The 14,393-nt window shown below is 32.3% G+C and overlaps 1 protein-coding gene across 1 annotated transcript in view; it reads right to left on the bottom strand.

Moving 5' to 3' along the window:
- Positions 1-13,685: 13,685 nt before the first annotated feature.
- Positions 13,686-14,393, bottom strand: part of LOC126892017 (dnaJ homolog subfamily B member 12) — a 49,397-nt gene continuing 48,689 nt past the window's right edge. Inside the window, exon 6 of the mRNA XM_050661435.1 lies at positions 13,686-14,176. Within this exon, the coding sequence (XP_050517392.1) occupies positions 14,064-14,176 (113 nt within the window). The 3' untranslated portion in view covers positions 13,686-14,063. The remainder of the gene's footprint in view (positions 14,177-14,393) is intronic.

Below are 14,393 nucleotides of genomic sequence, written 5' to 3'. Positions count from 1 at the left end.
GAATGCGAACAATTTTATTTAGGTGAGACATCAAGACCATTAGACGTTAGAATAAGTGAACATCAATCTTATATTAAAAATAGAGAATTTGAGAGATCTCAAATATGTCAACACGCATGGGATAATGAACATAGAGTTCAGTGGAGAGATTCAAGTATAGTCCTGAAAGAATCAGATAGCAAAAAGAGAAAAATCAAAGAAGCGGCTCTAATTATGCTAAATGAAACCAATTGTGTCGCAAATTCCTCGGTAGAATGCAGTAGGATGTGGTTACCCATTCTGAAAGAGGAAGTCAATAGAAAGAAAATACCAAGATTAATAAGTCAATAATATCGAGCTAGTACATATTTTATATTTTAGTAGTATATATATCTAGTATTATTAATATTATTTATAATTTAAACATGTTACAAGTCAGAATTTGGTATTATTTTTTGAGAGTAAATTAATGTAAGACCAAATACTTACGATGTCGGGATAGTATCACAGGGTTTTTCCTGGTTTTCCCTTGTGATTTACTATGAAGTCTCTAACTCGAGAATTTTACTGTCGTTGCATTTGGTTGTCTTTTTAAAGACATATCACATGCTATAATTTTTTATGACGGATATTCTTGAGTTGGGGTTAATTTCATGTAATCGAATGAACTATCTTTCAGTAAGTCGTCCCAGGAACGCAACTCATAAATACTGGCAATATCATTTTAAAGTCTTCTACTTTAAAATGTATAATATATGTCCGAATTGCCAATATAAATGAGTGAGATTAAATAAATTATTAGAAGAATTTTTTTGCTTAGCAACAACACTTTTGTTTATTAGTAATATTTTGTATTTTGACAACGGCACCCGATTTGGGCGTCGAAACGTTAATAAAATTATTTTTTTCATTTTTTTCATTTTAATTGTGGCTTATTTCCCATATAAATAATTAATCACGTTAAACAACTGTTCACCTTCTCTTTTGCAGATTACTCCGCGATTCAAAAAACATATTTCAATGTAAATCACTTTACGATTTGGCAGACAAATAAGAAGATGAAGATGCAGTTGTCAAAACTTTAAACGCATTTTTCTCAAAACTGCTTTTTCAAATGCGGTGGACATTGTAACTGAAAAACTACTCGGCCGATCTACCTGATATTTTGCACAGATTTTCTTGAGACATTTTTTTTGCTTATTTTTTGTTCAACAATAATAAATCTGTTGATTTTCACAAAATGTCTACCAAAAATTTCATTTTTTTTTTTGATTTCTGAGTGATACCGAAAATTCAAAAATCATAAAAATAAAAAACCTGGACGTTGTGATCTCGTGAAACTCATAAGCTAATTAAATCTTTTTGAATTTTTTGTTTCGTATGATCTAGTGATGAGTTCTGATGTCCACCGCAAAATCCATTTTTTTGTGAGCTGCGTGTCAAAATTTGTCGCCAAAATAATTGTACCATAGCTTCGAAAAAAATTCACAAAAATGTGCTTGATATGTTGATTTCAAACCATACCCCCCCCCCCCCCCCCCTTAAATGGGATTTACTTTTCGCACTGTGTTTGGCACACTTTCATATGATCAAATATCCTTAATTTTCGCGTTGTCATGGTGATGACATGTGAGCAATAAATTACAACAAAAGTTTTGACAGTTTTGTGGTTTGAAAGAAGTTAGAATTTTTAAATGCCAAAGTTCTAAAAATTGTAGAATGGAAATGAATTCCAGTGACGAAGCATTACAGTTTTTTTATTAGTTTATCGTAGATAAAATATTGTATGAAACTGTGCGTGAAGTACTTTTTGCGAACTTACGCGATGTATACATCTAAACATCGCGTGCGTTCGCAAAAAGCATACTTCACGAACTGTTTCATAAATAACTATTATTGGGGATACTTCAAAAGTAGAATTTATAAAACTAAAATAGCAAGTGTTGCAGAGGTAAGGCAACGAATTATCGATGAATCCATAATAATTTCTCGAGAAACATGGAAGAAATGTAATAGACGCATTATACCATCGATCAGGATACTGTCAAATTAACAGCAGAGGACACTTGATTTTTTTTAACATTTTAATAATTATTGTCATCATCATTCTCTTTGCCTTATCCCTATGCGGGGCCGGCTTCCCTAACTGCATTTCTCCACACAATTCTATCTTGGGTCATATCAATGTTAATCCCCTTTACCAACATGTCCTGCCTTATCGTCTCCCCCTAGGTCTTCTTTGGTCTTCCTCTCCTACTCCTTTCAGGAATCTGCACTTCAGCTATTCTTCGTATTGGGTGATTAACGTCTCGACGTTGAACATGACCAAACCATCTTAACCTATGCTCTCTCATTTTGGCATCAATTGGTGCCACACCTAGACTTCCCCCAATATACTCATTTCTAATTTTATCCTTCTTTGTCACTCCACTCATCCATCTAAGCATTCTCATTTCCGCCACATGCATTCGTTGTTCCTCTTTCTTTTTCACTGCCCAACATTCAGTTCCGTGCATCATAGCCGGTCTTATGGCTGTTTGATAGAATTTTCCCTTCAGCTTCATTGGAATTTTTCTGTCACACAACACACCACTCGCTTCTTTCCACTTCATCCATCCAGCCCTAATTCTACTGCATGCATATCCATATATTTCTCCATTACTCTGTAATACCGATCCTAGGTACTTAAAACTATTGCTTTTCACAATCGTTTCACCATCCAAAGATACCATTTTATTTGTAGTAACTCCATCTTGAAATGAACATTCCAAATATAGTATTTTTACTACAAAAACGTTATTACGTAGGTCAAAATTTTTGACGTAAGAGAACTGTCAAAACATTAGAATGTGACTTTTCATTGTTGCCGTATTTATAATAAACATAGCAATAATGAAAAGTCACATTCTAATGTTTTGACAGTTCTCTTACGTCAAAAATTTTGACCTACGTAATAACGTTTTTGTAGTAAAAATACTATACTCTGTTTTTTCCTACTAAGTTTTAAACCTTTTCCCCCCAGAGCTTGTCTCCTTCAGTATTTCCTATTAACACTACATCATCAGCATACATTAGGCACCATATGGAATACTACCCTGTAGTTTCGCTGTTATCTGGTCCAAAACTAATGAGAATAAATAAGGACTAAGCACCGAGCCTTGGTGCAATCCTACTTTCACCTGAAATTTATCAGTCTCTCCCACACCTGTTCTAACACTAGTCGTTACTCCCTCATACATATCTCTCACAATCTTTACATATTCGCCAGGGACTCCTTTCTTATTGAGTGCCCACCACAGAATCTCTCGAGGAACTCTATCATATGCTTTCTCAAGATCAATGAATACCATATGAGCGTTGGTCTCTTTATTCCTGTATTTTTCCATCAGTTGCCTTACAATGAAAATTGCATATGTTGTTGATCTGCCCTGCATAAAGCCAAATTGATTATCGGATATTTCCCCATACTTCCCCAGGAATATCATCTGGTCCGACTGATGACTGATTTTCCTTTCTTTATTTTTGAAGCGCTTGGCCCATTTCCTCGTTTGTTATTCTGGTAACCATTGCTGTTACTGTCTCCGTTAACTCCACAGGCTGTCTGTCAAATTCTTCATTTAATAAACTATCAAAATACTTTCTCCATCTCTTTTTGACATCCTTTTCGTGAATTAGTATTTTATTATCTCCCGATCCCGGAGAGGACGAATTTTACAAGTTTAGAGAAGAACAGAATAATAATATGGAAATAACAGCGGTTTCAGGTATCGATAATATTAATAAAAATGTCAATAGCAGCTCAAACGTAAGTAAAAATCAACTTCATATTTCGTCAAACTCGTCCCAAATAAATACAAATGACATTAGAACTACCTATAAATATTTACAAACTGACACAGGTCCTTTTGAAGTAATAATTGAAAATAAAAGTGATTTACGTTTAAATGCGATTAGGGTTGGTGATATAATATTAAAAAATTGGCCGGAACTGGATAATAAGATAAAAAGAATTGATTTGGCAGGAAAACATCGAGTAAAAGTAGTTTTTGGAGAGTCAAAATGGGCCAATTTTTTAGTAGATCAAAATAAATCAAAAAGGTTTACTGAAAATAAACTTGAGGCTTATGTACCTAAATTTATGATTCATCGTCAGGGTATTTTAAGGGATATTGATAGAGACATTTCAGATGAGGAGTTAAAAAATAAAATTAAAGCCTATGACTACCACTGTAAATTTACAGTAGTAGAAGTCAAAAGATTAAAAAGGAAAATTATTGCCCAGCAAACAGACCGACGTGTTAATTACGTGAATTTCTGGTACATTTGTCACCAATATACGTAAATTGCTTACGTGAATTTCACGTGAAAATTTGGTTGGAATGTCACATTGAAAATACGTCTTTAAATTACGTGAATAACTCGTCTTCAATAGACGTGTTATTCACCTTAAATACCAATAAAATGTTTCGGGAAATTCACGTTGCAAATACGTGTTGATCAACATATCTTTCGGTTCACGTAAATAATTCGACCTTAATTAACTTACTAATCATGTAATTATTATCCTCATATGAAATAAATAAATAAAACAAGTATTAACAATGTATTTATTTAGTAGAATTTAGAGACTTTAAAACATTTGTCTTGTATAATTATTATACAAGATAATGAACCAAAAATGCTACCGACCTAAAGACGCATTAAAAAATTTGCCAACACAAAACACAACACAGGTCACTTTTTATTTTGACGACACTTCAACCCTCGAGCAGTGAGGTAAACGTTAATACGAAAGGCATTATTATAAATAAACCCGCCTAAAATAAAACGAGGGAAATAAAGCTCTTCACGTTTCACTTTCACTTTTTGTTGTGAGGAGAAATGTGAGAAGCTGATATTAGAGAATTAGAGGTTATGCTCATCGATTATAAAAATCGATTATTTTTAAATTACAGTTAAACTATTCTACTTACTTTAAATTAGTATTACATATTTTCTTTTTGTTTTTAAATTTCTTCTGCTATTACCTAATTGGTCTTACTAAAAATCTATTTCAATACCAGAATAATATAAAAAAATAATCCTATCGAAACGTATCTATTATTCGATAAATCGATTAATTTAGTTTTCGAACCAACTATGTTAATCACGTATCGTGGTCACGTGATAGTATTTAAAGGAGGAGAAAGGCTTGGTAGTACGTCATCACCGCGCGCGATTTGAAAATTAGACTCGACATCATTTTAGCTGTGATATTTTTAAAGAAAAAAAAAATAGCAAAAATAGCTTCAAATCAAGGTTGGATTGAAATAGTTATGCTAAATGATTTTAAAAGCGAAATCATAAACTTTTTGTTTAAATATTGTATTATTTACATTACTTTACGTGGAATACATCTAATTTTTCGACGTCCATAAAATACAGGGAGTAAAATTCAAGCGATACGTATTTAACCAACACCGTTGTAAAATTTTGTTTTCAAAAATATTTCTCAAAATTTAACCAAAGGAAGTTATTTCTGTTTCGTGATTATTACGTGAAATAAACGTACCTTTGCGATGTAACCGACATTCACAGCTATGATAAAAAACATGTACAATATTCGTCATTATGATTTTATATTATTCTAATGTCAAACATGTATAAAGGAATCAAAAATATATTGGTGAATGATTTGGCACTGAAATACGTTTTTTTCCCGTCATAAATCTCCGAGTTACGTATTCGTTGAAATTTGCCGTAAATTTAACGTAATTATCACGTAACTGGGCTCAAACCTGTTTGCTGGGTGAGAATAATACTACGGTATATGTTCCAACTAAAAGTATTATTGTGACTTTTAGGGCACAAAGTTTACCTAAGTATGTAGTTATTAATAAGGTATTAATTCCGGTCGAACTATTTGTACAGAAAGTAATTTTGTGTTTCAATTGCCATCGTTACGGGCACGTGGGTGGACAGTGTCGTGGTAAGTCTAGATGTTTCAAATGTCACGGTGAACATTTATCCTCCAAATGCACGGAAAACCCAAACAATAAATGTCTTCAGTGCAAAGGAGATCATTTAACTACAAATTTTCAGCTGTGTCCTGAGTATCTGAGGCAAAAAACTATTAAAGATATTATGTCTCAAAAAAATTTAACATACAATGACGCAATTAAATTAATCCCCAATAGAACATATGCAAATGCAACTACTAGTGAAAATAAAACATTAAATCCTCAATTTCCCATAGAATTGGCGTCTCAAAAAGCTTTTCCACTCCTTCCCAGTCAAGCTGCTCTTCCATATTCTTCAGGTTTTTCGCAGTCTAGCCCCATAGATTCCCATAAATACACTATCTATAGAAATCCAACGAAAAGGGCCAGGCCTCAAACACCTGATCCTTGTATTAATGAAGCAATCAAAATAACTAAACCAATTGAAATCGCTAGGTTACAAGGGGGTATTTTGAGTCAAGAATCTTACCGAGAGAATATTATTAAATCGAATGAAATGTCAGAAACAGAAACGATAACATTAGTATTTGAATTAGTTATGGATATATTAAAGTCTTTAAATAAGGATAATATTTTAAATGTTCAACAGTTTGAAGTGGTTAATATTATTAAGGACAGACTCAATAAACAGGGATTAAGCTCGCAGACATGAACAAAACCTTTTCTATTACACAATGGAACTGCCGATCGGCAGTTTCAAATAAATGTAATTTGGAGTATTTACTTCATGAATATAAAATCAATATAGGTCTTCTTTCGGAGACTTGGTTTAAACCAAATATTTATTATAATTTCGTAGGTTATAATTGTTCACGTTTAGATAGAGAAGATGGAAAAGCTGGTGTAGCAATTTTAATTAAGGATGAAATTAGTTTTTCTGAGATAGATTTACCTCAAATGGAAAAGATTATGGCTAGGTGTGTGTGTGTGTTCGGATTGGTCAATTTAAGGAAGTTATCTTGTTTCAGTTTACATAAAACCTTTGAGTAGAGTTACACTGACACAATTTCTTAATTTTTTTAATAGCATACCAAAACCATGTATAATTGGTGGGGATTTTAATTCGCATCATTCGGCTTTTGGATCAGATCTAGAAGATTTTGAAGGAAGAAACCTGTTAGAAGCAATAAACTCATTAAATCTAGTATTTTTAAATACAGGGGAACCAACCCTTGTTACTAGACCAGGCCAAAGAAAAAGTGCTATTGATATTACTATATGCTCTCAAAATATCAGTCAATTATTCCAGTGGGAGGTACTTCAAGATCCCCATGGCTCTAACCATTTGCCAATACTCATGAAATGTCAACTTAGAGGAACGCCACCACCAACAAAAAGTCATAAAATATGGAAAATTAACAAGGCAGACTGGACAAAATTTAGCACTTTGTTATATGAAAAATCATTGAATGTTATTGACGATAGTTATGACAAATTATTAGAAGATATGAACGAAGCAGCTACCGTAGCTATACCAAAAAAGAGTACAAATAAACGAAATACTTGGGAAAAATGCAAACCATGGTGGAATAATGACTGCCAAGATGCAGTAACGAAACGCAAGCAGTTATTTAGTAAATATAAAGAGAATCCAAATTTGGATAATCTTAATAAGTATCAAAATCAAGATGCGATCGTTAAAAGAATTACAAATGAAGCAAAAAGAGCTAGTTGGAAATGGTATTGTGAAAGTTTGAACAAAAATACTCCAATGAAAGATGTTTGGGCTAAGTTAAACAGATTCAAAAACAAGAAACAAGCAAATAGACATCAAATAGAGTGGGGAGACTGGACAGAATATTTTCATAGTAAAATCTGTCCGAATTGGGTTAACGAAAAACCAAGAGAGTTCAAAAATAATTATACAAATGATCACATGCTAAATAAACCTTTCACAATGAACGAATTACAACAAGCTTGTAAGAAAAGAAATAATACGTCTCCCGGAATAGACAACATCCATTACCCAATGATTGCTGAGATTCCATTTATAACTAAGCAGCGCTTATTAGGCATTTATAACAGTATATATACAAACAAGTCGAACATACCAGACGATTGGAAAAAATATTTAATAGTACCTATTCTTAAACCTAATAAACCTAGAGATTCTGCAGACTCCTACAGACCTATTGCATTGGGGTCTTGTATAATGAAAACGTACGAACGACTTATTAAAAACAGGTTAGAACACTGGCTGGAGAAAAATCAATTATTATCAGCAGTCCAATATGCATTCAGAAGAGGACGTTCAACTCAAGAAGTTACAACATCATTTGTTACTGATGTACAATTAGCATTTACTCGTAACAACTCAATATCCTGCCTATTTCTAGACATTAAGGGAGAATATGATGTAGTTAATCTGGACATATTGACAGATAAATTATACGCCATAGGAATTCCAGAAGGGGTTATTGCGAACTTAATGAAGTTATACCGTGATAGAAAAGTGTATTTAAATATAAATGGAGTGATAGGTACGCCCAAATCAACATCAATTGGATTGCCTCAAGGAAGTATTTTAAGTCCATTATTGTTTATTCTGTACACTGCTGATGTTACTAGTTCTATTACCGAAGAAACTAGAATACTTCAGTACGCAGACGACTTTTGCATTTATACGGAAAAGAAGTCGATCGAAGCTTCAATCAATGCATTAGAAAACGCCACAGAAAGAATTGCCGAATGGTCACAAAGAAATGGATTCCGCATCTCTCAAGATAAATCAGTCATGTGTTCATTTACGAGAAGACGTTATCAACCACCAAACCAAATTAATACAGGACCTTTCACATTCCCATATAAAACATCTGTTAAATACCTTGGCATAATTTTAAATCAAAAGCTCTCTTGGAAAGAACATATTCATCATTTGTCAAAAAAATGTGAAAACGCAATAAATGTACTAAGAGCTTTTAGCCACACAAAGTGGGGAGCCGATCCAAATATATCACTAATCTTCTATAGAGCACTAATACGTTCAGTGATTGACTATGGTTGTATTTTATATGGAAATGCAAATTTAACTCAATTGGAGATATTGGAAAAAATAAAAAATAAGTGTTTACGACTTTGTCTTGGATGTATACAAAGCACACCAACACATATTTTAGAAATTGAAGCAGCAGAGCCTCCTTTGCATCTTAGACGGCAATTTTTGTGTGATGTTTTTATGTCAAAACTCCTAGCACAGAAAAGATCTGAGAAAATACAAAACCTCAATTCAAAAATAGATAGTCCCTTCTGGCGACGTAAAATTCATCCCAAAGTAATAAGCAGTTATCAGCTATTAATCCAATTTAATAGCGAGGTTTACAGAAATGACATCCTTCCCTTTTATAATTGTGATTATAACCTATTAGAACTACAAATTCCTTATTATTATCTTAATATTGAACCACATGTTAATCAATTTAACATAAATACGTTTGTTGAGAAAACAATTCTGAAAAGATGGCCGGAGTCCGATTGTATTTATACAGATGGATCCAAATTCGCTGAGTCAACTGGATGCGCCTTTTACCATTCAAATGAAAATCTATCCAAAAAATTTAAACTTTCAAATCAAATGTCTAGTTATACTGCTGAGCTCATCGCAATTCTTCAAGCTTTGAGGTATATTAATATCCATCACAAGAATAAGTTTGTTATATTAACAGATAGCAAAAGTTCGGTAGACACAATAGTACAAACTAAATTATCAAGCACTTCATCAGTAGTAATTATAAAAATTTTAGAAACAATCCAGTTACTTACGAACACAGGTAAACAAATTTCTTTGGTTTGGATTAAGGCTCATTATGGAATTAACGGAAATGAAATAGTGGATAGACTTGCCAAGGATGCTACTACAACAGGGGAAACGATAGAAGAACCATTAATGCCAGTCACTGATCTACGACAATGGTTTAAGAAAAAACAAATGGAGCAATGGCAACTGGAATATGATATCTCTCTTAAAGGTGTACGATTTCATGATATCCAACCAAAAATTTATAGAAAACCGTGGTTTAACGACATTACAAATCGGCACTTCATTAAAACCTTAAATAGAGCAAGGAACAAACATGGTTTATATCCAGTTCACAAAAATAAACTAGGGTTGGCCACTTCTCAAAACTGCACATGCGGGGAGTTGGGTACTTTAGAGCATGTGATTTTCGATTGCGCAAACTTCCAGATGCTGAATCAACAGTTATATAAGAATCTACAAACAGTAGGAGTTACTCTCCCCACCAATTTAAATTCCATTTTATGTACACGAAATATAAATTTGTATAAAATTGTTTATAACCACTTAAAAAATATGAAAATTGATATTTAAAAAAAATATATATAAAAAAAATTAAAAAAAAATATATATATAAAAAAACAAAAAAAAGAAAAAAAAAATAATAAAAAAAATAAATAAATATTAAAAAACAATAAAAAAAAACAAAATAAAAAATAAACAAAAAATCACAAAGAAGGCCTAAACCTCCGCGAGGATGAATCGGGTTTAGGTCTTAGCGCGAAAGAAAAAAAAAGAAAAAAAAAATTAATATCAATTAGTGGTTTAGTATAAGTATTTAGTAATAGTGTTTTATTAGTATGTATTTTTAATGTTAAGTATGTAATATATGTTTGTGATTATTAAAATATAATGTATATCAGTTAAAATTAGGAAATTGTGCCTATGAAAATAAAAAAAAAATTTGAGCTGGCCAATTGGTTCAAACCAAGGTCATAAATCTAAACACACACACACACATATAATTTTCTCTTTTCTTTTATTTTTCCTTGTACTTCATTATTTGACCACCACCAAGTCTCTTTATCCTCAAACTTCTTTCCTGACGTTTTCCTAAGTATTTCAATAGCCGTCTCTCTAATAATATTGGCTATTTTTTCTCCAAATTGTGTTAGGGCTTCCTTTCATGTTCCAACATATTTTTTCTACTATTCTTTCCCTGAATAGACCTTCCTTCTCATCTTTTAGCATCTACCACTTGATTTTTTGTGGTCATTTCCGATATTTTGGTTTAGTTTCACTTTTCACTTCGATGTCCAGAACAAGCAGCTTATGTTGTTGGCTTACTGTCTCACTAACTATTACCTTGCATTCACGTGTGTCTTACACGTGTGTCTTGCATTCACGTGTGTCATAAAGTAGTCTATCTGGAATTGATGTTGTCCACTTTTGTAGGTAATAAGTTGAGTTTCTCTCTTTTTAAAGAATGTGTTAACAATCGCCATATCCAATGCTGTTGCTTATTCTAGCATGTCATCTCCAGCTTCATTTCTAGTTCCAAAGCCTAATCCCCCATGTATTGTTTCATATCCTGTCTTGGCTTGGCCAACTTGTGCATTGAAATCACCTCCTATTATAACTTTCTCCTCTGCTGGAATATCACTCAGTACGTCTCCTAATTGGTCATAGAAAGCTCTTCTTTCATTCTCACCCAGACCTGTTTGAGGAGCATACACACACAACATTAAATACCTCTTTATCAATTACAAATTTCACTGACATCATTCTATCACTCGTTCTTACAACTTCTACTACGTTATCTTTCATTTCACTATCAGCAATTATACCAACTCCATTTCTAGTGTTACTACTCCCTACATATCACAATTTATATCCATCACCTAGTTCTTTCGCCCTTTGTCCTTTCCACCTAGTTTCTAGTTTCTTGAATACAAGCAATTTGAACTCTTCTTCGTTTGAGCGCATCCACTAACTCCAGACTCTTACCTGTAAGACTACCAAGATTCCAAGACCCTATCCTGATTTTTCTAACCTGCAATGGTGTTCCCCCTGAGATAGTCCTCACCCGGAGATCCGAATGGAGGCTCATTTTACCTCAGGAGATGCCATCATTTCAGTATAAGTTTTTATTGCGTTTGGAGAAGGTCTTTTCATTATTATGGCCTGAAAAGGTTTTTGGATATTTGATGCCTGAATGCCTTTTCTATCAGCACCATATCCTGCCCTGCACGTTTAGCCAATACACCACCAATGCAACCAAAGTGCAGTATTACCCCACACCCGCCTGCATTTTTCTGTATAGGCCAGGATCCCTACTGTAAGGACTGCCCTATAAGCCAATGTATTGTTGCCCGTATCCCGCCACTATGAGGTACGTACTTCATTCGGGATACAGCATTTTTTTTAATACATAATAATTTTAATTATTATGTATGAACATTTTAATTTACATAGTTGTATATAGTTTTAATCAAAAAAATTATTGAGACGATGAGGCGTTATCTTTTCAAGATGTTCCTGGTTGCAGAAAATCGAAAGTACTGTATACGGTTGAACTGGTATTGAACTTTAGATTTCAATAAAGGAACAATCCACAGTGTGTTGTTTTAAAAAGAGTGTGTAGGTACTTTGTACGCACGTAAGAAGTTATACTTCGATTATTATGATTTCAATGAAATAATTATATTTTAAACAGTTTAATTGTATTTTTATTTAAATATTAAACTAATTTTAATACTCACAGTAATACCAAAAAATTAAAAATAACGTTAATACGTCATTTTTTATAAACCGTAGCCTCTCCGTGAAGATCGTAGAAAATCAAAAAAATGTCAGACTTTCTACACAAATTTGTATTTTCTTTTCATCATATTTTAGTACTAATTATCCTATTCCCAAGGAAGAAAAATCCCAAGACACAAAAATTATAATAAATATATTTACTAAAAACACCAATATATGTGATTTTATTTGCACTGATACATACGTAAAATTTAGCAATTAACTTAACATAAATATGAGAACTGGCACAATTATTATTGTTTCAAGTTTATTTTTCGGGTCCAATTACAATGATATTATGCAAAAAATTATGTTGTATAGCAGCTTTAAGATGCGTTTATCTCGAAAACAGTTGAGTTTAACGAGATGAATGTAGTATACCCTTTTTAAGTAAAAATATTAAGAGAATAAAAATTTTGATTCAAAAAGTATGTAGAGTGGGGGATGAAAAAATTGAAGTTATACTTCGATTATTATGATTTCAACGAAATAAATATATTTTAAATAGTTTAATTGTATGTTTATTTAAATATTAAACTAATTTTAATACTCAAAGAAATACCAAAAATTAAAAATAACGTTAATACGTCATTTTTTATAAACCGTAGCCTCCCCGTGGAGAGTCGTAGAAAATCTAAAAAACGTCAGAATTTCTACACAAATTTGTATTTTCTTTTCATCATATTTTAATACTAATTATCCTATTCCCAAGGAAGAAAAATCCCAAGACACAAAAATTATAATAAATAATATTTACTAAAAACACCCATATATGTGATTTTATTATATTATATTTACTAAAAACACCAATATATGTGATTTTATTTGCATTGATACATACGTAACTTGAAAAATTTAGCAATTAACTTCATACTGTCTGTGTGCGTGTAGTTCCTACAGTGCATCAGTGCTTTTATAAAATTCACTCTCAACATTTTTCCCAATCGCGTTTAAACTTCAAAAACCAAAGTGACTGACGATATCAGAAAAATAGTAAATCTGGCACATTACAAACACCAAATTTGAAAGTTCTATATTGCATATAATATGCGTAACCCGTTTTTGTAAAAATTCGAAATATCCATTTAAGAGATAATTAGACGGTTCCAGACTTTTAGTCCACTCTGTATATGGCCGTTGTAGGAAAGGCATTCTAATTAAAACACAACAAATTATTGTAATATAATATATTAAACATTTGTTTTCATGCCTTCTAGTTACACTACAACAGAATTTAAAACATACATAATTCAACGAAAATTTAAACATAAACATCTATTTGGTATGCACTTATGACATAAATATTTTTTGCTTGATTCGTGCAATATTTTTCAAAATTTAACTAAATGGTATATCCTGATTATCTAAAAATGTGTCATTATAGTACTTAACACGTATTTCTACATCATCTATATTCACGTCGACAAAATTTGCAATAATATATAATATCCAACTTGACTGAAACCTTCCTGTATGACACAAAATAAATTAACTATAAATATATTGTTAAAATCTCTAAATGTGGAAATATACGAACACTAATTATTTGACTATCTATTCCGTAAATTCTGTAGATTCTCACACGAAGGCATCTTTATGTTCTGAGCATTATGATACAATTCCTGGTCCCCAAAATTTCTTGCTTTCCAAATCATTGATTCCTCTGAAAAATAAAATAAAAGTTTATACACTACGTTTACTTTTCGATTAGATATAAGGACTTAAAATGGCAATACTGCCGGCTTTCCACATTCAATAAGCTACATACAGTTGAGTCCACGAGTCTTTACCCGTGCGTCATTAATACCTGGCGAGATAAAACACATTTTTATCTAGCATCATTCTCTTCCACGCATGAAACTAATGACAAACCAGCTGCC

This window comes from Diabrotica virgifera, chromosome 9, assembly GCF_917563875.1.
Source record: "Diabrotica virgifera virgifera chromosome 9, PGI_DIABVI_V3a".
Classification (NCBI taxonomy): Eukaryota; Metazoa; Arthropoda; class Insecta; order Coleoptera; family Chrysomelidae; genus Diabrotica; species Diabrotica virgifera.
The sequence above is the reverse complement of the archived record's forward strand: the minus strand, read 5'-3'. Positions and strand labels throughout refer to the sequence as shown.